At 48.1% G+C, this 23,893-nt stretch overlaps 1 protein-coding gene across 5 annotated transcripts in view; it reads left to right on the plus strand.

Moving 5' to 3' along the window:
* The window catches only part of KATNIP (katanin interacting protein), a 194,950-nt gene that overhangs the window by 111,602 nt on the left and 59,455 nt on the right, over positions 1–23,893 (plus strand). For 4 of the 5 annotated variants that reach the window (XM_067012513.1, XM_067012514.1, XM_067012515.1 and 1 more), the window contains exons 9-14: positions 2,219–2,391; positions 3,387–3,446; positions 4,945–5,063; positions 6,516–6,618; positions 10,446–10,661; positions 21,280–21,417. In XM_067012513.1, the coding sequence (XP_066868614.1) occupies positions 2,219–2,391; positions 3,387–3,446; positions 4,945–5,063; positions 6,516–6,618; positions 10,446–10,661; positions 21,280–21,417 (809 nt within the window). The remainder of the gene's footprint in view (positions 1–2,218; positions 2,392–3,386; positions 3,447–4,944; positions 5,064–6,515; positions 6,619–10,445; positions 10,662–21,279; positions 21,418–23,893) is intronic. The other variant, XM_067012516.1, reaches the window with a different exon arrangement.

The raw sequence follows: 23,893 nt of genomic DNA on the forward strand, positions 1-23,893 counted from the left end.
CCGTGTCCCCTGCACTGGCAGGCGGACTCTCAACCAGTGTGCTACCAGGTAAGCCCAGGTTGCTGGTTTTTAACAAGCCTTTGTACCAGGCTATCTATATCTATATCTATATCTATATCTATATCTATACCTATATCTATATCTGTATCTCCCCAGAGAAGTCATAGCTATCAATTCCCAGTTAGTTAGTTATAGGCCAGCGTTAATGTCAGTCTTTGATACTATTGTTAAATGATGCAACCCAGTTGCCTATGTTGAATTCACATCTCCAGCCCAGACCACACTCCCAAACTCCACACTCGTGTGTGTACAGGCCAACTCGACAGCTCCACCCTGATGCCAAAATCACATCTCTGGGCTCCAAGCTGCCCCTGCTCTTCGCTTCCAAACCTGCTCCTCTGACAGCCCTCCGCAGCTCAACTGAAAGCAGCCCCATCATCTTGTTTCCCTCAGGCCAGAACCTTGGCATCATTCTTGACTCTCTTTCTGCACCAGCCACATCTACTCTGTCAGGAAATCCTGTTGGCTCTGTCTGCAACATACACGCAGAAACTGACCACACTCTGTGTCCCCCCTGCACCGGACAGCTGCAGGAGCCCTAACTGGCCTCTCTGCTTTCCCCCTCACCTCCCTTCATTCTGTTCTCCACTCAGCACCTAAGTCAAATCAGGTCCCCTGCTCTCAAGCCTTCGGTGGCTCCCCATTTCTCTCGGAGTAATGGCCTTACAGTGTCCTCCGAGGCCCTGCCGTGGCCCTCCCCACCCCTTCTCAGGCCTCTCACTTCGCACTGGTTCCTGGACCACACTTCCCCAACGCTCTGTGAGGCCAACCCTGCCACCCTGCTCGCCCCACCTCTGTTACCCTGCTCTGCATTTCTTGTTTTTCCATATCATTTTCTGACATGGAACTCCCTGGAGTATTTATTGTTTCTCTGCCTGTTGCCTCTCTCTACAAGGGCAAGGGTCTTGATCTGAACGGTCGCTGCTGTGTCCCCAGTGCTAAGAACAGAGCCTGGCAGAGTGGCACTCAATAAATATTTGCCAAGGGGATGAAATTCAGTAGGTTAAAGCCTCTTTAAACATCCCAATGGAAACATTTTGGGCAGTTCTATTTTTAAATGGAGATTTTTTTTTTTTAACAGAGAAAGAATCCAAACATAAGTAATTGAGAGGATGTTATCATAACCCCCCATGTTCATTACCCGACCTTGGCAATGGTCAATTGATGGCCAATTTCATCTGCACCCACTCCCACACCCCACGTGATTATGAAGCAAACTCAGGTCACCATATTTATCTATAGATATTTTAGAATGCCTTTCTTTTTACAGATGTGTAGTATTCCATTGGGTAAACGTACCATAATGTATTTTTTTCCAACCAGTCTTGTTGGGTACTTTTTCATATATTGCAAATATTTTTGCATATTATAAAATCAGTGTTCCACTCACTAGAACTTCCAGAATCGACTACAGCCGTGCAATACTTTTTTTCGTCAGTTGAGGAGTAATTTCTTTGTAACTCTTAGTGCCCATGCAAATATGAAGCAAAGCAAAAATATTCCCAAATACCCATCCTTCTTCACAATGTCAGGTATTAGTCCTTATAGGCACTTTGTTAGAGGGCTAACTTTTTAACTTTTTATTTCAATTTTAGATGTAAAGGCAAGTTGCAAGGACAGTACAAATGACATTCCCATTCCCCCAGGTTCACCAGTTGTTAACATTTTGCTGCAATTGCTTTATATTTGCTCTGCATGTGTGTATTTTTAAATCGCTTGAGATTAAATTGTAGACAGCATCCCACTTTACCCTGAACGCTGCAGTATGTATCTCCTAAGAACATGGGCATTCATCTTACATTGCCACAGTGCACTTACATGTGAAATTCAGAATATTTAGCATTAATACAATACTATTAGCCAGGTCACAGACTCTACTCGGATTTCTCCACTTGCTACAATAATGTTCTTTACAGGGATATTTGCCGACCCAGGATCCAGCCTCAGGATCGCCATTGCATTCAGCTGCCATGTCTGCCCCGTCTGCTTTCATCTAGAGCAGCTCTCCAGGCTATCTTTTGTCTTTTTTGACCTTGACATTTTTGGAGAGTATGGGCCAGTTGTTTTTATAGAATGTTCCTCATTTTGAGTCTAATCGATTTGGAACTACCCTCCAAGAGTGCAATCTAAAGGCTCACCCCCCGTTTTCTGCCCCCAGGACCTGGAAGCCACCGAGAGAGACCCCTATCAGCAGCCCGAAAACTCGTGTGCAAGGCTGAGGACCGAGAGGAGGACGCCTCAGCCGTGCTCAGAGCCATCCAGGTGGAGAACGAAGCCCTGCAGAGGGCGATCCTCAGCAGAAAGCCTGAGCCCCCTGCCAGCCCACCACAGGTGCGTTCCCAGGCAGAGGGAAAGGATGGGGAAGGACTTGGGCGGACCAGGCAGTGTCTGAGCGGTGCTTACAAAGAGCACATGGTGAGGAGAGGGAGCAGTGGAGGCATCCCTGACCTTAGACCAAGCAGCACACCCACTGTCTGATGCACAGCTAAACTGACCCGTCGAAGTCCCCATTTCCTCCACCTCCTTTCCATCTTTTGTCTCCTAAGCCTAAGTTGGACGCTAATATACCTCCCAGTTCTTGCTGATTTCCTTACAAACTCTGAATACCTTCAACTACAGTTGAACATTGGTGGGTCAGAGACAGAATGGCACAAACAACCAGCTCTGGCTTCTCTGGAAAGACCCCCTTCCCCAGAGCATGAGCCCTTCCGGCCTCCGCAGTCCTCACCACTCCTTAATGTCCTGCTCCTGGCCTGCTTCACCTTCTCAGGAAGCCCCTCTGGCCCTACAGGTGTTTGAGTTGGTGCCCGCAGCCCTCGGCTTTGAGCAGCAAACAGGAGGATGGATGGTGGGGTGGAGCGGGGGTCTCTGGGGGACTGGAGGCCTTGGACATCCCTCAATGTCTACATCCTTTCTCTGAAACATGTTCCCTGACTCACCTGTTGAAATCCTTTACCTTAACTTGATGTTCACAGTAGCCCTGAAACAGGCAGGGCTGGTTTCATCACACTGTTTTATAGATATGGCTGATGGCACCCAGGGAGTCGGGGTGGCTTTCTCATGGCATGTCTGTGGAAGTGGCTGAGATCTGCCTGCCTGAAATCCTACGGCCCCGTCCACACCGCTAGTTGCTCCCCAGGCCCTGTTGGCGGGCTGCTCGTTGGGGTGATCATCAAGCAGCATCTGTTGTCTATTTTCCTGGTGCTCGGCCCTTTGCCCCTGACATTTGTGTCTATGACCTCAAGACGGTCTGTACCTCTATCAGTGAAGAGTGTAAAGTGGATGGCTTTATTCTGACCTCAGATCATGTGATTCCATCCTTCCAGGGCACAGAGAGACCACCAGCAGAGTCATGGACCGGTCTGCTGAAGGAGGAGACCCCTGAGGTCAGTGAAGGCCAGAGAGGGACAGCAGAGCCCCATTCCCACAGCAGCCAGCAGTCTCCAGAGGGCCTTCCCCACATGGTCCCAGCAGGACCTCACTGTGCTCCCTGAGCATGCCAACATTCTCCCCATCTGGGAGATGGGGAGACCCGTGCTGAAGCACGTTGCCCGAGGTTACGAGTGGAAGCCAGAACTCACCCAGACCTGCTGATTCCAGTCCCTTGTTACGTTTCCATTTCCTGACAAGATAACACAGAAAAGGATCTTAGTATCCTAAATAAATAAACCTATATCTACATCTCTCTAGGTCAGTTAGGCCAATCTCAGCAAAAATGGCCCCAGGAAATATGGTCGTGAATTAATAAAACACCTGGGAATGTCTTTGTTAGATTGTGCCCAAGTCTATGCTGTGTCCTCAGAATACAGAGGTGGCTGAGTCAGACCAGAGTAGCCCCTGGCCTCAGGGAGCTTTCAGACAAGATTCGAGTATATACGAGTAAAGCCGTATATAACCAAGGTGACTTCAGAGAGAGCTGGCAATACAAGGTGCTAATGGGTGAGAGAGTGACAGGGTATAAGATGGTGGCTACCTCCCACAGGGGGATCCAAGGAGGCCCCTTGGAAGGTGTCCCATTTAGGCTGAGCCCTGTCTAGTAAGAAGGAGCCAAAAAAAAAAAAAGGAGCCAGCCAACAAAGGAACAGCATTCCAAGTGGAAGGAACAGGGGAAAAGCTTTGAAGTGGGAATGAGCCTGGCCTGTTCCAGGAGTGGGAGAGTCGTGGAGGAGAAGAGGACAGGGGAAGATAAGGGGTGGACAGTAGGGAATTGGAGAGAACGCTCATGAAACAGAGTGCCGGGCAGAGCAGCACCCCAGAGCAACCTAGTGGTTTTCTTTTGGCGTCGCTCCTACTTTTTCTATTACTTCCCAGTCATCTGAAACCATTGCCGGCCAATATTTCTGACAGGTTTGCCCCTCTGCCCACCCTGCGGTCCAGGATTTCTGGATGAGCTGACCCCTGATTCACAGAGCTTCCAATGACTACAATTATTTGCAGATAAAGAGCAGAGCACATTTCTAGTTTCGATGATAAATGGAAAAGCAGGGGAAAAGGCTTGGAGGATTAAAAATCAAAGGGTCTACTGTTAACTGGTATTCCCCATGGAGTCCCATTACTTTGTAGCAAACAGAACAGAGATTCACTAGAGGAGGGGAAAGGTTTTGATGAGAGAAATTTTTCAATGGCTCATTGAAGCGGACCATTTCCTGGGACCTCCCAGATCATAAGAAACCGAGATCCCACCTTTTTTGCAAAGACCGTGTGAGGGGATTCTAGATCTAATCAGCCCCAGGTAGTCGCTTTCACCCTCATTCTTGTTCCCAGTTTCCCGCAACAAGACTGATGGCCTGCGAAGAGTGTCCCTTTGACCGTGGCTCTGCTGTGTCTTGGGCCAGGAGGGTCGCCTCGGACATCTGTGTAATAAGCTTTTCCATCCTCCCTCAGCTGCCCTCCGTCACTGCGGCAACGGGCACAGCGACCAGCACGCAGGAGCAGTCCAGGGCAGCAGGGGGAGCCCGAGCCATCAGTGAAGCCATCGACGGAATCGGCCTTCTGGGGAGCAGGTACTTATCCAGGCAGCTTCAAAACAAAAACAGCAACCCGTAGCCGTCCAGCCACGAGGATCTTATTCACTGAGGTTTTTCTCTGCATTATGATTCCAGCCCATTTAAAACGGCTCCCTTAGACTGCATCCACCCTCACCCTACCCTCCAACCCCAAAGCCTGAAATTGACTTGATTCCTTTCAGACACATGTCTCTTGGCTTGTTCAGTTCCGTTCAGCCCATGTAAAGCTTCAGGCTCCTCAAAGGTTTCCACGGAAGCAGCCCACGTGCGGCAGACAGGGACCCAAGGCGGTGTCCTCTGAACGTTCTTTTCTCTATTCAGAGTTTGTTCAAATGCAGCATTCTCTTCCATTCACACATAGCATCCGTGATTGGCACTGTCAAGTTTTATTATCAAAATAAAGGCTGTGCAGTGCCCATGCCTGGCTGAGCGGTGAGAGCAGCTGAAACCCAGCCTGCACAGTGGTCGCTAAGCTGAGGCTCTGGCCTGAGGCTGCACCAGCCCCGAAAGGCGAGGGGGCTTTTTCTCTGCACAAAGGAGGAATTTCCTGGCCAATCTATGTACTCTCCAGATCTGTGTCCATCCAGAGGGTGTTTGCCTTTGATAATTTGTAGAAAAACTCTGAATAGGCTAAAGGCAGTGCTAGCCACTCCTCCAGGAGTCTGCAGACCCCCGATTGGAAACCATGCTGTGGACCATTGTGGCCATAAATAAGAACTTGAAGTTTCCTCTGCGAGTGAAAGGGCTGGGCCATGAGGATATGTTACATCAGATACAGATACAGGATATATTACAAGCAGCACACATATCACCAAATGCTTCTTTCTTCATCATCAAGATCCTTTGTGCTTCAGGGTCTTGGGAGTTCTCAGCCTTAAACAGCATAAGTAGGGTGTGTTTGCAGACAACTCTCTGCTAGGTTTGGAATGCTGTGTCCTCAGAAACTAGAGATGCAAGGCAGGTCACTAGATCAGGAGCTGGCAGACTTTTTCAGTAAAGGGCCAGATAGCAAATACTTCAGGCTTCTCACTTTTTGTTTGTTTGTTTGTTTGAACAACGCTTTAACAACGTAAAAACCATTCTTAGCTTGCAGGCCACACAGAAACAGGCTGCGGGCTGCATTTGACCTGCAGACTGTATGTACTGTGTAGACACCGGCTCTAGACTCTTACAGCCTAGCAGGCAGCTTAAGGAGATCAGCTGGCCATCTGGCCCCAAGCAATTTCTCTTACTTGGCCCTTCTTTCATCGCTAATTGTACAATTATTTATAAAGGGAGAAAACCAGCTGGTATGCGCCTTTGATCTGTCTGCGGGGGTGTGAGTATTTTCGTCTCAAATTGTTACTTCTCTCTGAAATAGAAAAGTAAGCCTGGTACCCTTGTTGGGAACATTCTCTATTGTGTATCATTACTATCCATACCTGTTTGCTAAAACAAAATCAATTTCAGACAACAGCAGAAGGTTCTGAAAGTCCTCCAGTCCATTGAAAGTGACTCTGCCCAACTCAGCCAGGTTTTTTCACCCACCGAGGAGCAAGTTCTGGACCCAGAGGTGAGGAGGGTTTCTGAAGACATTCACGTCTTGCCTGAAGGCTGAGGGAGGAAGGGCCCCTCAGTACAATCATTTCTGGTCGGTGGGAGCTGCTCTGACAGTGATAAACCTAGCATCTTTCTGCCCCAGTCTCCATCCCCCCTCCTCCCCAGCACATAGACATCCATGTAATGGAGCGTGAAGTTTCAGAAAACAGAAGCCTGTCCACACAAGAGGCAATATAAATAGCCTGTAAGCCCATAGAGAAATATCCAGCATCACTTGTAATCAGAAATACAAATTAGAGCAACCTTTACATCCCATTTGATGTTAACAAATCTCAGTTAACAAATTATTTTTGATGATAACCTCTAGCACTGGCAAGGTTACAGTAAAATAAAACTGGCAGTCTTACCCTGCTGGCAGCAATAGAAATGAGTGGAAAGCTTTGGAAAAGCCGAAAGGCTCTTAGGAAGAGCCTTAGAAATACTTATGTCTTCCAGCCCGAGGATCCCACTTCCTTACCCTGAAGAAATCACTCAACAGAAATAAAAAACTATAGGTGCAAAAATGTCCATTGCACAATTATTGGAAGTAGGGAAAGGTGAGAGAAAAAAACACAGAAATAACATAAATGTCTCACAATAGTAGAGTTAATCAGGAAAGTATGACACATCGGCACAAGGCAGTCGTGTAAAAGGATAGAAATTTTCATTATGGAGATTATGCGGATAGAAAATGTTAAGGATATGAAGTTAGCTGCAAAAAGTGATGTTCGTCTTCATCGAGTCCGATACGATTGCAGCGACTGGGCAAGGATATGGCTGTGAGCGGGTCGATGGAGCTGAGACATGAACGGTGAAAGGGCAAGGTAGCATCAGGGTGGAGGGATAACGGATGATGCTTTTCTCTTTTGGGTCAAAAGGTGTGTGTCCAGCACATCCTCTCATCTCTTCCTCTACCTAAGCTTTTCTCATAACTATTTGGTTCAGTGGTTACCCATCTTGTGATTGGCCAATGGGGACTTAACAGGAAGCCCTCCCAAAGTCACACGTGAAGCTCATATGAGAGCAGAAAGAGCCCTGCTCCAGCCCAGACTGGAGGTCTGGCTTGGAGTCGGGCACTGTCATTTAGAGGTCGTGTGACCTTACATAAGCCTCTTAAGCTGTCTGGTCCTGGGGATGTGTGACTGTCAAACTGGGTAAATAATCCACAGCCCACGGGGCCACTGTGCAGCTAGAAGAGGAAAGGTCTGTGAGGGCAGACGGCTCGGTGCCTGGCACAAGGCAAGGAGGAATCAGGAAATATGCCATCTAGAAGAATCTAGGGAAAGCAAAGCTTTGTTCCCCCCCTGTATGGCATAGTTGCTTTCTTAGCTATGAAGATCCTAAGTGTGGTGAAACCTCAGCCACGTTAAAAAGAGCCTGGATGGATCAAGTCTCCTTATATTATAGGAGACAGAAAACCCAGGGCAAACTGACTTAGAAAACAGAAGAAAAATGACACATTTCTTTGTAATGAATGCCGTAGTCGGAATCAAGTAGGGCTTGATCCAGAAGCTCAGACTGTGTCTGTACTGTGTCAGCTCTACCTCAATGCTCACTCCCAGCTCTGCTCTCTCCCTGTGATCCCTCAATAGCTAGAGTGATTCCCACCTCTTGCCCTTATACCCTCAGACCCCACAGTCAGGAGAAAAGAGCAGTTTCTCCACACACAGATCTGAAACTGGGTCACGTGCCCATCCCTGAGCCATTCCCTCCAGGTGGCCCGGGTGACAGGACACACTGATCAATTGGACCAGTTCATCTCCTCCTTGGGGTAGGAACCACACCTCATGGCTGAGAAAAGAGAAGGGGCAGCTTCACCAAAGGAAAAGCAGGTGGTCTTGTTGAGAGCGGGGCAGTGAACGCCAGGGACCAGAAGCTTGCCAGCCAGTGTTTGCCTCAGACCCCTCGATCCTAAATCGAGCAGGGGTGGCCATCGGGTTGCAATGCTGACAAGTTGTGACACTTCCTTAGTTAATAGACCCTTCAGCTTCTTCATTTAGAAACCCTGCTGCAGGAATTTGCACATCTTAGATTGCACTGTGCGTGAGATCCAGCAGCCCCTCCCCGAGGCAGCTCGCCTCCCATCTGGCCTCCTCCCAACGGCCAACAACCACGGTGACCAGCGCCGCATCCTCACGCCTCCCACAGGGCGCACCTGGCAGTGGAACGCGCCTCCCAAGCACAAGTTCATTCACCTCCCTATCCCTGAGCCTTGAGCCGGGCCAGTTGACTTTTATCACCATCCTGCCTGCCTGGGACTCAGGCCCAGGGTAGCAGAGGGCTTGGCCTGGGCCCACAAGGCCCCGCGGCAGAGAAGGAGGAAGCCGTGGGGTCTGCTAATAAACACGGCCCCTGCGTTCCTTCCGGGAGCTGACAGCTGACTTCCCTCCCCGCGTGTCCCCATCCCATCACCTGACAGTGAAGGCTCATCCAAACACACGCTGAGAGCGCTAGCACGTCTCGCTGGCTATTAATTAAAAAAATAAGTAGGGAACAGTTGCTGTTCATTTGCTCAGCTTCCTTCTCACAGAACCATCGCAGATTACGGTGTTAATTAAGAGAGGGCATGTGCGTGCGGGGAAGGTACCATTTTCTGAGCGGCTGATCCGTGGCAACCAGCACTGCAGGTGGAGCCCGAAGGGGCCTCGGGAAGCCATTCTGCGGTGTGGCCATTGATTGATGGCATTCACGACCTCTCAGACCAGATAACCTACCCGCGAAGGAGGCAGGCATTAAAATCCATGGAGGAGAGAAATGGGCGGAAATGGCCACTTACAGAGTGCACGCAGGCCAGGACTGCTGATCGGGTCTCCTCCGGGTGCATATCCCGCTTCATCTCTGGGACAGGATTGTCAGATCTATGGTGTCATCTCCTGGTCCCCAACCAGGCAGGGGGATGTCAGCTGACTTGTCCGGGGTCCTGTGTTATCTACTGTGTTAGATAGGCCGTCTGCTAGGCTACCACAACCAAGTACCACATACTGGGTGGCTTAAACAGCAGAGACTTCTTTTCTCACAGTTCTGGAAGCGAATCCGAGATCCAGGTGTTGGCTGGGTTTCTCCACCTCCTCACTGAGTCCCCACATGGCCTTTGCTTCGTGCCTGCCCATCCCTGGTGTCTCTCTAGGTGTCCAAATGTCCTCTTCTTGTAAGGACATCAGTCAGAACGGATTAGGTCCACCCTAACGGCCTCATTTTAACTTAATTACCTCTTTAAAGGCCCTGTCTCCAAACAGTCACCTTCTGAGCCACTAGGGTTTGGGCTTCAGTATCTGAACTTGTGTGTGGTGGACACAGTTTAGCCCATAACACCAGCCCAATTCAGCATAAGTTGTGACATGCCTATAGGACATGAACCCTTGGTAGTGGGTGAGAAAAGTCCGTGTTCAGGCAGAATCTGATGCCTTTTAAACATTCTTTGTTATTTGCAGACTCTTATAGAAAATACTAAGTGCCAGGGTTCATAGTAACTTTTTTTTTTTTTTTTTCGGCTATACTGCATGGCTTGCGGGATCTTAGTTCCCCGACCAGGGATCGAACCTGGGCCCCGGCAGTGAAAGTGCCAAGTCCTAACCACTGGACCGCCAGGAAATTCCTCTAGTAACTATGTTTGAAATGCCTTACAAACATGAGCTCATTTAATCTCCATGATAACCATCCGTAATGGGTGCTCTTCTTATCCTCATTGTACAGAGGGGGAAACCCGGGCACTGAGCGGTTAAATACCTTGTCATTTAGTGGTAGAGCTGGATTCCACCTGTTGTGTTTCCAACCTTTGGCATTACATTTCTCCTCGCTAAGGACAAATCGGGACTGAAAGCAGAAGACATCAAAGATGCCGTCTACGTGACCATGGAAATCCAGTCCAACTGGGGCAGCGCATCGTGGGTGGGTCTCACGGAAGTGGAATTCTTCGACCGGAACAATACAAAGCTTTATGTGTCGCCTCGCGATGTGGCTGTCCGGAACTCGGACACGCCCGGGGAGCTGGGCCACCTGGTCAGCAGGAACTTAGCTGTAAGTGGAGGCGGCCTTGTGTGAGTCTTGGCCGCATGTTTTGATGCATTTTTTCTGCCCACGATAAGCCCACGATAAGGGTGTGGGTGCAGCAAGGGGAAGGATGATGTAATCGTCCGCAGCCATTCATTTGGGCAGGATGGGGAGGAGCTGGAGGGCAAGGTACAGGGAGAGGCCTCCAACTGCACCCCCCGCCCTGAGCTCTTGCCCAGATCCCTGCTCTGTAGAGGGTTCTTATGGGGGTTGAGGGGACAAAGAGGAGCCGGTTCACCCCCTTTATCTACATTGCAATTTCCCATAGTAACCACCAAACACGGGACCTCGGGGGGTCATTGAGGGCAACACCCAGGTTTTGTAGATGAAGAAACTAAGGCTTGGACAAGGGCATTGACTTGACCAAGGTCACACAGCTGGAAGGTCTGGTGGGGGAGGGGGTCGGTGCAAATGCACCCCCTGCAGCCTGGCCCAGGGCCCACGCACCCTCTCAGGGTCCTGCTTCCCTGGGGCGTGGAGTACGCACGCAGCAAACTTAGAACATCACTTTCTTTTAAATATCTGAAAGTTAAAAAAAGAAAAGCACTGGCATTTTCTCTTCCTGCCACTTGCAAGCTGGACACAGGAGACTAGACAGAGCGCCCAGCACTGACATCTTTACGGTGCTATGTGCTGCAGCATCAGTCACCGTGACCTCTGGGAGGGGCCCGAGAGATGGGGAATAGAGGTTGCCTCTGGGCCATGGAACTGGCTGAGCAAGGGACAGTGGCAATAGGAAGACGTTCCCTTAGATGCTTTTTTGCACCTTTTAAATTTCCTGCGACGTACATGTATTTGCTATTCCAAAGAACAAATTATTAATTTTTAAAAGGTATTGAAAATGAAGACAATTGCCACATGTTCAGTTCTTGCTTTTTGCCCGGCACCACGCCAAGTGTATTGTGTGTATAATCTTATTTAAACGAAACAGTGTACAGGCTGGAGAAGCAGAAAGGCCTGGGTTCAAAGCTTAATCACTTACAGCTTCATGATCGTGGGCAACTCACCTAACATCTACTTTGATTTCCTCGCCTTTAAAATGGGGATAATAATAGTACTTACCTTGGTACAATGTTTTAAGGATCACATGTAAATATGATCCTTACTCTTCGAAAGGGCTCCAAAACATCAGCTATTACTGTTTCCATTGTTACTAGTCATAGTAGTAGTAATACCACTATGAAGTAAATGTTATTGCCATTTAAAGAAAAAGAAGCAAGAAAGGAGGGCTTTGAAATCCCCAGCTCGAGAGACCCAGGTTCTGGTCTTGACTCTCTAGCCTTGGGCATCTTACCCGCCTTCTCTGAGAGTCATTTTTTTCTGCCCCCTGTAGAATGGGAGTGGAGGGCCTGGATAATTCGTATGATTCTTATTTTGCCAGCAAAAGAAACTGAGTCTGCCTCTCTTTAGCAAATTTTTGAAAAGAAATTCGTTGCAAGTCTTTTGAGTAGCTGGCATATTCACTGTCACCCAGGCCAAAAGAGGACAGGCCCCATGAGCAAGTTGGAGTTCTGGGTAGCATCCTGGGATGCATGAATACCGAGGGTTTGGTCTTCTTTTGGGGGGGCAGAGGGTGCAGTGTTTGTTGGTTGATTGGTTGGTTAGTTGGTTTGTCATCGTGTCATTCTGCTGGAGATATCCAGTCCAGGAAAGGAAGGCCGATGGTCCAACCTAGCTAGGAGGGCCAGGCACCTTGGTGCCAGTTTCACTAAGATGCCCCAGTGGGGCAGGGGGGGAATTTTCCCTGAAGAAATTTGTGGTTGTTACTGAAAGAAAGGCAGGGTAGATGTGAGATAGCCAGGAAACACAGCCTGTCCGTAGGGTCGGACTGAGGGGTTTCTGAGCCCACTTAAAGATCAGCAACTATGGGACCTTGAGGGAAACAGGTCATGGCCACCTGGACGCTCTGGCCTTGCATCCCTTGCTCTGCTCCCTGCTTCAAGTCTCTAGGCTCCCGTGCATGCTGCTGAGGCTTGGACCAGCCCTTGCTAAACCTCTCCCGTCCCCCTTGTGCACAAAGCAGTGGCATTTTGGAACCCTACTATACAGAACAGAGCATACCAGGGACGATAAAAAGAGTCGCTGGATTTAATGGGGACAAATTCTGATGATTGCTCTCCCCTTTTCTCTGTTTAGCAGAGGCTGATGAGCATTGCCATGTGATAGCAGTGAGGACTTTGGCTGGGGGTTTTGGTGGGTTTCGTATTTTGGGGTTTTTTGTTTTTTAAAAAATTTGGGGTCCTGAGGCAGCTGTCTCACCCTGGGCTGCTAGATCTCTGGGTCCAGCTGTGGGTGAGCTGGATTCCCCCTGCTGCCCTGGCCTGGGGTCTCTCTGATAGTCACCCTATGAACCACACCTGGGGCCACCAGAACACACTGCCTCTCAGAACCATTCAGTTTCACTGGGGTCTCGGGCATCCCTCATTGAATCGTCACATGAACCTCCGGATGACTTTCCCCATCTGATAAACGAGAAAACCAAGTCTCAGGGTGGATGAGTGACTCGTCCAGGCCACACTGCTGTGGAATGGTGGGGCTCGGCCGAAAGCTGAGGAGAAGATACCCGAAAGCAGAGTCTGGGTTTGAAAGAGAAGTTGCTTCAGTGGAGGTGAATGAGGGGCGTGCGGGGGGCTGTATGAGTGCCCCATGTTCAGTGCAAACCGTCTTTCCTGCCCTGCCCACCCCATCTCTCTCATCGCCCCCCCCGCAGGCCAAGGCTTCAAGTTAGCTCCAAATTTATATGCCCAGCCCTGCCTGCTTCCGAGTTCCTGACTTGAATGTCAGCTTCCGCTCAACATCTGACTTCAGAGACCTGAAACCTGAGTGTTGATTCCCTGGCCCACGCCCACATCTCTTCCTCCTCCAGCTCAGTAAATGGCATCCCCATCCGCTCAGCTGCCAAGCCCACCACTTGAGTCTTCCTTGGTTGCCCTACGCCCCTTCCCCTTCCAACACATCAGGAAGTCCTATTGATTCCACCTCCAACATGGAGCCTGGATCTGGCCCCTTCTCTCCATTTCCACTGGTTCTTCCCAAGTCTGATCAGCTGATCCCTCTCACTGGAACTATTAAGTGGTCTCCTCTCTCATTCCTTTCTTCCGTTCTTGCCCCCATCCACTCCATTTTCCACTCTGTATCCAAAGGGATCTTTAACAAATGTCAGCTTGCAGCCCTCCCCTGCTTAAAGCCCCTGCCGTGACTTTCTGAGGAAAAATGGATACCTCTCTGTGGCCCCGGAGGCTGTCTGTGAACCGACCTCCAGCTCCCTCCCCGCCTGCTTCCCATACCAGGGCTCCCTTCTTCTCTGACCTGCCAAGCTGGTTCTCACCTGTGGGTTCGGCACTTGCCACCCCCTCTGCCCAGAGCATCCCTCCTCCAGACGTTCACGTGGCTCCTTCCTCTCTCATCACTCAGATTTCAGCCCAGGTATCACTTTCTCAGCAAGACCTTCCTGGACTCTACAAGCTGGAGGAGTCCTGTTCCCTCCTTCCCTCTCTACTCCAGTCTCTATCACATCAGCTTTTTTCATTTTCTTCAGACCACTTCCCACTATCAAAAGTGATTTTGTTCATTTGTTTCTGATCTGTCTCCTCCCACCAACCTGTAAGTTCTTGTCTGTCCTATTCACACTATATCCCTAGCACATAGAGCAATACATTTTTGAACTTTTAAAAATAAATAATTATAGGCTCACAGGAAATTGTTTTTTAAAAAAAAACAGTGGAGAAAAGAGAAGAACTATAGAGAAAAATCAACAAAGCCCAAAGTTGTTTTTTTGGAAGAATCAACAAAATGAATAAACCTTTAGCTAGACTGAGCAAGAAAAAAAAAGGGGGAAATATTCAAATTACTAAAATTAGGAATGAAAAAGGGGCCATCACTACCAAACTAATAGAAATAAAAAGAATTACAAGGGAATATTATGAACAGTTTTATGCCAACAAATTAGATATCCTAGATGAAATGGACAAATTCCTAGAAAGACACAAATTACCAAAACTGAATCAAGAAGAAATAGAAAATCTGAATAGACCTATAGCAAGAAAAGAGATTGAATTAATAATCAATAAAAAACTTCCCACAAAGAAAAGCCCGGGACCAGATGGCTTCACTGGTGAATCTTACCAAAGATTTAAAGAATTAGCACCAAGCCTTCACAAACTGTTCTAAAATATAGAAGAAGAGAGAACACTTTCCAACTCATTCTCTGAGGCCAGTATTACCCTGATACCAAAACCAGAAAAAGCCATCACAAGAAAACTACAGACCAGTATCCCTTATGAATATAGATGTAAAAATCCTCAACAAAACATTAACAAATCAAATCTAGCACTTTATAAAAAGATTTATATATCAAGACCTAATGGAGTTTATTCCAGGAATGCAAAGTTGTTCAACATGTGGAAATTAATCAACAGAATACAACACATTAATAGAATAAAGGAGGAAATAACCACATGATGTCTTAATAGACACAGAAAAGGCATTTGATAAAATTCAACATTCTTTCATGATAATACATCAACAAACCAAGAATAAAAGGAAACATCCTCAGCCTGATAAAGGGCATCTATGAAAACCCACAGCTAACATCATACTGAATGGTGGAAGACTGAAAGCTTTCCCTCTAAGACCAGGAATGGGAAAAGGTCGCCTGCTTTCATCACTTCCATTCAGCGTTGTACTGGAGATTCTACCCAAGGAAGTTAAGCCAGAAAATGAAATAAGAGGTTGGAAAGGAAGAAATAAACTATATTTGCAGGTGAAACGATCTTCTATACAGAAAATCTTAAAGAATTCACAGAAGTTACTGGTAAAGCTAACATCGCGTTCAGCAAGCTTAGACAATAAAAGATCAATATACAGAAATCAGTAGTATTCCTATACACTAGCAATGAACCATCCGAAAAAGAAATTAAGAAAATTTCCATTTATAATAGTTTGATGCTATCTAAGAATAAAATACTTAAGAATAGACGTCACCAAATAAGTGAACGACTTGTACACTGAAAAGTACAAAATATTGTTGACAGAAATTAAAGAAGACCTAAATGATGAAAGATGAAAAGATACATGTGTTCATGGATTGGAAGACTTAATACCATTGATATGGCAGTGCTCCCAAATTATCTACAGATTCAATGTAATTCTACTGCCTTTTTTGTGGAAATTGACAAGCTGGTTCTAAAGTGTATAATGGAAGTTCAAAGAACCCAGAAGAGCCAAAACAATGTTGGAAAAGAACAAAGTTGGAGGACTCACACTTTGAGTGAGTCCAGTTTCAAAACTTACTACCAAGCCACAGTAATTACGACTGTGTGGTTCTGGCATAAGGATAGACATATAGATCAATAGAATGGGATTGAGAGTCCAGAAATAGATTCATACATCTATAGTCAATTGATTTTTAACAAGGATGCCAATACCATTTGAAGAGGAAAGAATAGTTTCTTTTCAACAAATGGTATTGGAACAACTGGATTTCCACATGCAAAAGAATGAAATTGGACTCCTACACAGCATTTACAAAAACTAACTCAATGGATCAAATACCTTGAAACTTTTATAGTGTTAAGGCTATAAAACTCTTAGAAGAAAACATAGGTGTAAATCTTCATAGCCTGGAATTTTTCAATGGAGTTTTAGATATGACATCCAAAGCATAAACAACAAAAGAAAAAAATAGGTAAATCAGACCTCATCAAAATTTTTAAACAAACAATAATTTTTAAACATTTTTGCTTCAAAGAACATTATCAAGAAAGTAAAAAGATAACCTACAAAAAAGGAGAAAATATTTGCAAATCATGTATCTGATAAGGGTCTTGTATCCAGAATATATGAAGAAAAGGACTCAGACTCAACAACAAAAAGACAAACAACCCAGTGAAAATATGGCCAAAGTACTCTGAATAGACTATTCTCCAGAGATGATATACAAATGGCCAACAAGCACATGAAAAGATGCTCAACATCATTAGCCATTAGGGAAATGCTAATCAAAACCATAAAGTCATATACTTCATACCCATTAGGATGTTATAATTTCTTTAAAAAAAACAGAAATAACAAGTATTGGTGAACAACATATGGAAAAATTGGAATCATTATACCTTGCTCGTGGGAATGTAAAAGTAAAATGGTATGGCCATTGTGCAAAATAGTCTGGCAGTTCCTTAAAAAGTTAAATGTAGAGTTACCACATGACCTAGCAATTCCACCTCTAGGTGTATACCCAAGAGGATTGAAAACATATGTTCACATAAGGACCCGTTCACGAATGTTCTTACCAGTATTATTCATCATGGCCAAAAGGTGGAAACAACCCAAATGGCCATCAACTGATGAATGGATAAACAAGATGTGGTCTGTCCATACAATGGAATCTTCAATGGATAAACAAGATGTGGTCTGTCCATACAATGGAATCTTCAGTCATAAAAAGGAATTAAGTACTGATACATGCTACAACATGGATACACTTGAAAGCATTATGCTGGATGATGGAAGTCAGACATAGGGATCATATATTGTATGATAGCATTTATATGAAATGTCCAGAATGAGTGAATCCATAGAGACAGAAAGTAGACTAGAGGTTGCCAGAGACTGGGGGCATGTGGGGAATGGGGAGTGACTGCTAAAGGGTACACGGTTTCTTTTGGGGGTGATAAAAATATGCTAGAAAAAGTTAGTGGTGATGGTTGCACCACCTTGTGACTATACTAAAAAACCACTGACTCGTACAATTTAAAGAGGTGATTTTATGTATGTGAATTATATCTCAATTTTTTAAAAAGTATAGAGAGGTCCCATGTGCCTTTGCCCAGCTTCCCCCAATGGTAACATCCTATGTGACCATAGTACATTATCAAAACTAGGAAAGTGACATTGGTATAATGTGCAGACCTTCATACACGTGTGTGTGTGTGTGTGTGTGTGTGTGTGTGTGTGTGTAAGTTCTTTTCAGTTTTGTCACATGTAGATATGTGGAACCACCACCACATCAAGATGCAGAACAGCTCCATCACCTCAAAGGAATTCCCTCATGCGACCCTTTCTAGCCACCCCTCCCCACACCTGTCCCTAACCCAGACAGTGACCAACCTATTCTCTATACTTTTTGTTGTTTCAAGAATGCTACATGGAATCATACTATATGCAACCTTTTTGAGACTGACTTTTTCCCACTCAGTATAATGCCCTTGACACCTAACCAAATTGTTGTATCAAGAGTTTGTTCCTTTTTAAGGTGATAACTTATTAAATCGGGGCTACTTCTGCGGTCAGTCCAGCATCTCCCTGGGGGTGTATGGATCTGTGTTAGGTTAAAGCTGGAGAAAGCACCTATGTTAGGAGTTAGAAAGCTACCTCCTGAGAGAGGCCTTCTTCTCTGACCATCCATTCTAAAATAGTCCTTCCATTGGCCATTAATAATTCTCTCATATTTTCTTCATTGAATTTATTCCCCCACCCCCAGCCCCGCTTGACTTTTTTTTTTTCTTGGCAGTGTTACTTGTTTGCCTCCCCTCCTGGCATAGAGCTGGGATCTGCTGGGCCAGGCTCCCCCCGCACTCGGTATTTGTTGAGCAAGTGGGTGGCAGATGCCGTTGGCGCCTCCCGCGGTCCCTCGCCCTTCCCGCTTTGGTCCCTCATAGCTGCTCTTCCTACCTGCCAGCACACACATTCCTCCGATAGAGGATCTGTTTTCTGCCCTCCAGGGCCCACTTTGCCTCCCCTGCAACGGGCCCAAACTGGAGGGGAACGGAGCCCCCAGGAGCAGCCCTGAACCTACACTGATGGGAACTGGGGTGTGGATACCCCGGCTCCCTTGTCCCGGAAGTGGAGTCACGCTGAGGCGTGTTCCACACTGGCTCCCAGGTTCCCTGGTGGCGTGGAGCTCACAGGTGTGCCTAGCCTGGTAACACACTCTTTATGGAATGCCTCTCCCCCTCTCACTTCCCCACCCTCCAACTGGTGTTTCCTTCACTGTCTAAATCAACTCCTTGCACTTGCCTTGCCTCAGGGTCTGCTCCTGGGGGAATCCAAACCAACACGGAACGAACGAACGAATGAATGAATGAATGAATGAATGAAAAACCTAGGTTTAAATCCTCACTCCATCACTTGGGCAAACCACACCTTTGCTGGACTCTGGTCTTCCTTCGGGGACACGGGTGTTACTGCAGTAGTCACCTTCCAGGGCTTGGAGAGAACCCAGTGAGATAACGGCCGCGCCCAGGTGCCCTGATTCTTGTTCTGCCATTTTTATTACCACCTGTGATAGGCAGGTGCAGCAGACGCTCTCCTGCTGGCCTGGCACCTGGAGGTTTGCCCAGCGTGCCTTGGGTCAGCCCTTGGCAGCTTCCTGGCAGCCTTCCTCTTGGGGACGCTGTCTGTGAAAAGGAAACATCAGAAGACCCAGTTGCTAATGAGGCCCTGAGTTACCCACAGGTTAATGTTCTCCGACTTTGAACACCACGTCTCCCACTTAGCCCTCCCCTTATCCCTCCCGCTGACGGAAATGTGATGGGAAATCAATTACAGTCCCCTCGCTTGTGTCTGAGGGTCAGCCTTCAGTCTCTGCCTTTGTCAAGCAGCCTCAGCGACCCATTTTCGGCTCCAATGAAGAGAAGGAATGAGACTCCCCTGCTGGATTTGAGATGTGCTATCTTTGACCCCTCGCAGCTGCCCAGAGCACTAAAAGTTCTCGCAGAGCTTGAGAAACTTGCCAGACTAAGTCAGAACCCCTTGAACTCATCTCTCCCCCTTAACAAAGCAGCCTCCTCCCTCCTGAAAGGCACCATTGTCACTGGGACAAGCCACCTCTGTCCTCCGCGCAGCTGGAGCCTGAGCCTCACGTCTCCTGGGGGCCAGCAGACCCCAGAGGCAGGCACGGTCCTGGCGATGGGAGCCCATGGAGACGCTCTCAAATACAGGGCGATGCTCCTTTTAGATAAAAGGAACAACTTCAGCCAGTGTCAGAGATACAGGTTGCTCATTGGCAGATGGGACTTGTGACTGTTCAGCCCCTAAGCAGGGACCCCAAACTCATGCCTGCAGGGACCGGGCAGAAGCATACCCAGGGAGGTGAGGTGGATGTAGAACAGTAGGGAATGGTGAGGACTGGGGCACCGGAGAGCACCCGCCGTGGCCGCCAGAGCAGGTACTCAGCTCCAGCCAACGGCTGTCAGGGACCCCGTGTTGCCGCGTCTCCTAAGTCTGTAGACAAGCCAGACGTCTAGCTCTGAGGGGGAGAGGATATCTTCCATGTGTAAGTCTTGGCAACGAATTTGCCTTTTAAAAAAAAAAACACTTCATGAGCTAGACAAAATAGCTCTTCCGGCCAGATCAGTTTAGTCTCTTCTTTAAAGTTTCAGTGAGAGGACAGATATCAGGAGGTACATTTCACGTATCTGTTCATTTCTTCATTCAACGATTGTTCAAAAGATTCAATTCAAAGATTTTTTTTTTTGTCATTTACCAGGTGCCAAGGAACTGTGCTGACACTAAGGGTTCTGGAATGAATTAGAAGAGCTTGCAGCTGTGTGTGCGTGTGCATGTGTGTGTTGGTGGGGGGGGTGACACAGACATGAAGACAGGTACTTGTGGGACACTGAGTAAATTATAACCTCAGGTGTTGCAAGGAGCCGTGGGCACCTGGAGAAGGGGGAGCGATTGTGTCAAGGGAAGGGGTGACAGTGGGGGAGACAGCACATCTGAGCTGAAGTTCCCAGGGGGAGAAGGGCAGGAGAGTACTGCACTCAGAGGCCCTGCCTGTGCAAAGGCACAGAGGCCGAGCCAGCATGGACATATTTGGGAACAACTGTGCGTTTTGTCCAGACAGAGAGCAGAAGAGGTACCCAAAGAGACGAGAGAGGAGGTGACCAGGGCTGAGAAAAGTCCCCTGATTTCACTTTTTCCCATCTGCATCCCAAGCACTCATGATACGAAATTTTCTTGGTGCAAATGAAAATGACAGCAAGGCTCCCCTGCTCCTCTGCCTCTTTGGCCTTGAGAATGGCCCTTGGCAGCCTCGCTGGCAGGCGGAAACTGCACACAGGGGTCCCAAGGCTTGGAAACCCTGAAAGGGAACAGAATAAATCCTAAGGCTCAGTGCCATGGCCCCATCCCAACAAACGCCTGAGCCAGTTTCTTTCTTTTCTATTTAAAAATTTTTTAAATTCGACAGGGTTTTACAAAAGAAAATCAAAGGCTCTGTCTTCCAGGTTAATCAAATAGCGCAAGTCATGGCTCTTTTCCTGTCCTTCTCCTCCAGTCTCTCTCCCCAACAAAGCCGATTAGGTTGATTAAAATAAAGCCCGCTGCATTTTAAATTTGGTCTGGATGGCAGGGGCAGAGGGCCCCATGTGACAGCTTTGTGGCGGGGACGAGGGTCAGCAGCCTGCTCCAAAATGTGGTCCAGATGGGGTGAGATCTAAGACCCCACCCAGGATGAAGTAGAGAAGGTGGGCGGCTTCCCACCCTCATCCTCCCCTGGTTTCCATAGTCACTACCCGCTTACTTTGGGGTAAGGCAGAATTGTGCTAACAATAACAACTGCCTTCTCTTGCTGGCGTTTCAGGGCAAGAAAGACCCTTCCTTGTGGACGTGCCCCTTCCACCCGCCGCTCCAGCTCCTTTTCGTTATCCGCAACACGAGACAGCTGCGTGACTTTGGTCTAACCAAGATCAAGGTTTGGAATTACTGCACGGCTGACGGCGTAAGTAGCGGGCTCCGGTTCCTGGCTGGGCATTTGGCTGATGGAAGCACTTAGTGCTTTCCCATAGGCTGATTCCCGAAGTTGTAAAATGGGGACCAGGAGGCCCCGTTGCCCTTCCTCCTGGGTGTAGCAAGCACCTGCTGGGGGATTTCACTTCGCGTTGTCAGAGCCCGTAGGAGCAGAGCCTCTGCTGCAGGTTTGGGAAGTAGAATCAGGTCACCTTTGGGGGGAACTGGAGAGATACGAACCGAAGCGCGGTTTTAACAGATAAGGAAACAGACACACAGAGAGGTTACGTAACGTGGCGCAAGGCACACAGCCAGTGAGCGTCAGAGTGAGAATTTGAAATCCTGCAGTCAGACTCCAGGCCCGCTGGCTTAGCCAGCGCTTCTCAAACTGTATCCGCAACAACTTGCCTGGGATCGTGATAAAAAGCGGCTTCTAACCCAGCGGGTCTAGGGCGGGGCCCAAGATTCCGCACGTCTAACCAGCTCCCACATGTACCAGCGCCCCTGGTGTGTGCACCCCACTCTGAACAGCCAAGCTCTTAACCTCTGTGCTCTTCAGCCCCTCTGGTTTCAGAACCCCTCCCCTCCTTCCTACCCTCATACCACTACCCAGGCCCTCATCCTTGCTTTCTTCTGCGGGTTGTTTTTCACATATTCGTATGCATTTATTCCTCCATTCAACCTTGATTATTGAGCACATCCTAGGTACCATCAGGCTTCATGATCAATTCTGAGGACACTGATGTAAAGACACAGTCCATGCCTTGGAGGTACTCCTGGTCTAAAAGCTGGCAGACAAGTAAATGTGGAAGGATGGGGCAGTGTGATGAAGGCCTTGATAAAGCTGAACCCAGAGAGCCAAGGGTTTCAAACAGAAGCCCCGGGGACTCAGCAGGGAACGCAGTGAGGGACAGGACTCCCTCAGCCTATGTCTTGGTTTCCCCTCTTATGATAGAAAAGGGAGCAAAACTTGTTCCACTTTCCTTTCTAATCTGCTAAAAGGGAAGCAATAGTACATGTGAGATGATAAATGGGAACCAATCCTCGGCCTCAATATTGTTAGAGAGACGCTAGGGCCTGGTGGGGAACGTGGCAGATTGGCAAGCATGTGGCCCAGGTAAAGGGCAGGGCATTTTTCAGCTTTAACTAATGGTTGATATGGAGCAATGCCAGCCAGCGCTGCTAGATTTTCTGAACATTCCCAGAGAGCTGGGAATCTGGATTTTGAGATGAGCTATTCTGTTTGCAAATGTCAGTAGCTAATTTCACTTCTTTTGAAGCCACCGTACAGTTCAAACCAAACTCATCTTTGGGCTGGAGCTAGCCTTTCCCAGTCTGTGGCCACTGGAGCCCCGAGGAGGGAGCCCGCCTCAGGCTGAGAGAGGTCAGGGAAGGTACCTGAAAGAGCGCATACCTGAGCTCTAGTGGAAAGAGAAGCACTGAGCCAGACAGAAAAGGGAAAGCCTCTCCAGGTGGAGGGAGCTTCGCGGGCAAAGGAATGGAGGTGTGGAAGAGTACAGCCTCCTAATCGCTCTCCCTGACCCCAGGCCCAAGCCTCCGGTCTGTCTCCAGTAGCCACTGGGAGGTCTGATCACGACTCTACTGTTTCAAGCCCTCAAAGGCTCCCCTTGATCCAGAGAATCCAGGACAGAGGGCCCCTAATCCCTGTGCGTCAAGCCTGCCTCTCTTGGCGCCCGCCCCTCGACCATGCCACCCTCCAGAGTGCCAGCTGCTCGTGGCTCTCCACCGCCCTCCCTGGTAGGCGCACCTTTAGTCCCTGGCCCCTCCCATCTCGCTCAACTCAAAATGCATGCCTCAGCCTCGTATTCCTGGGAAACCCAGACATCCCTTTCTCCAGGATGCTCGCCTGACCCCCTGAACCTTGTGCACTTCTGGACCTCATGAACTGGTTCTATCGCCCCTGTACCAGGATGGGCACTTGTCCCCCCATCACACTGTGGGCCTCTTGGGAGCAGGGCCTGAGTTGTCTCCACCACTGCTCTGTTCCAAGTAGAAATACATGGTTGTCGAAGGAATGAATGAGCTCATTCCCCCAAGAGCCCATAAGCAATTGTCTCATCCTTCTTGAGATCTAGATGAGAGACTGAGAATAGGGGGGGGTTAGGATGCTTGCCCAAGGTCATACCGCAGGTTAGAGGCCAACTGGGGCTCAACCAGGAGACTCCATGCCTCCTCCCACCTTGTCATCCTCCCTTCCTGCACCTCTTCTGGCTGGTTCTCTACCCACTCACTCACCCAGCCGTCCCTCCAGCTCCTGAATAACCATCTGCTAGGCTCTGGGCATCTGGAGGCTAACATGGCAGATGCGGCCCCACCCGGCTCTGTTCACACACGATGCTGCCCCAGACAAGTAACAAAAAGCTTTCTATGATTTCTGTGTTTTGATTTTTTTTTTCAAACAAATGCCTAAAGTTTAACTTTGAGAAAAAGTCCAAACTATTGGAACA

Source organism: Kogia breviceps, chromosome 14 (assembly GCF_026419965.1).
Source record: "Kogia breviceps isolate mKogBre1 chromosome 14, mKogBre1 haplotype 1, whole genome shotgun sequence".
Classification (NCBI taxonomy): domain Eukaryota; kingdom Metazoa; phylum Chordata; class Mammalia; order Artiodactyla; family Physeteridae; genus Kogia; species Kogia breviceps.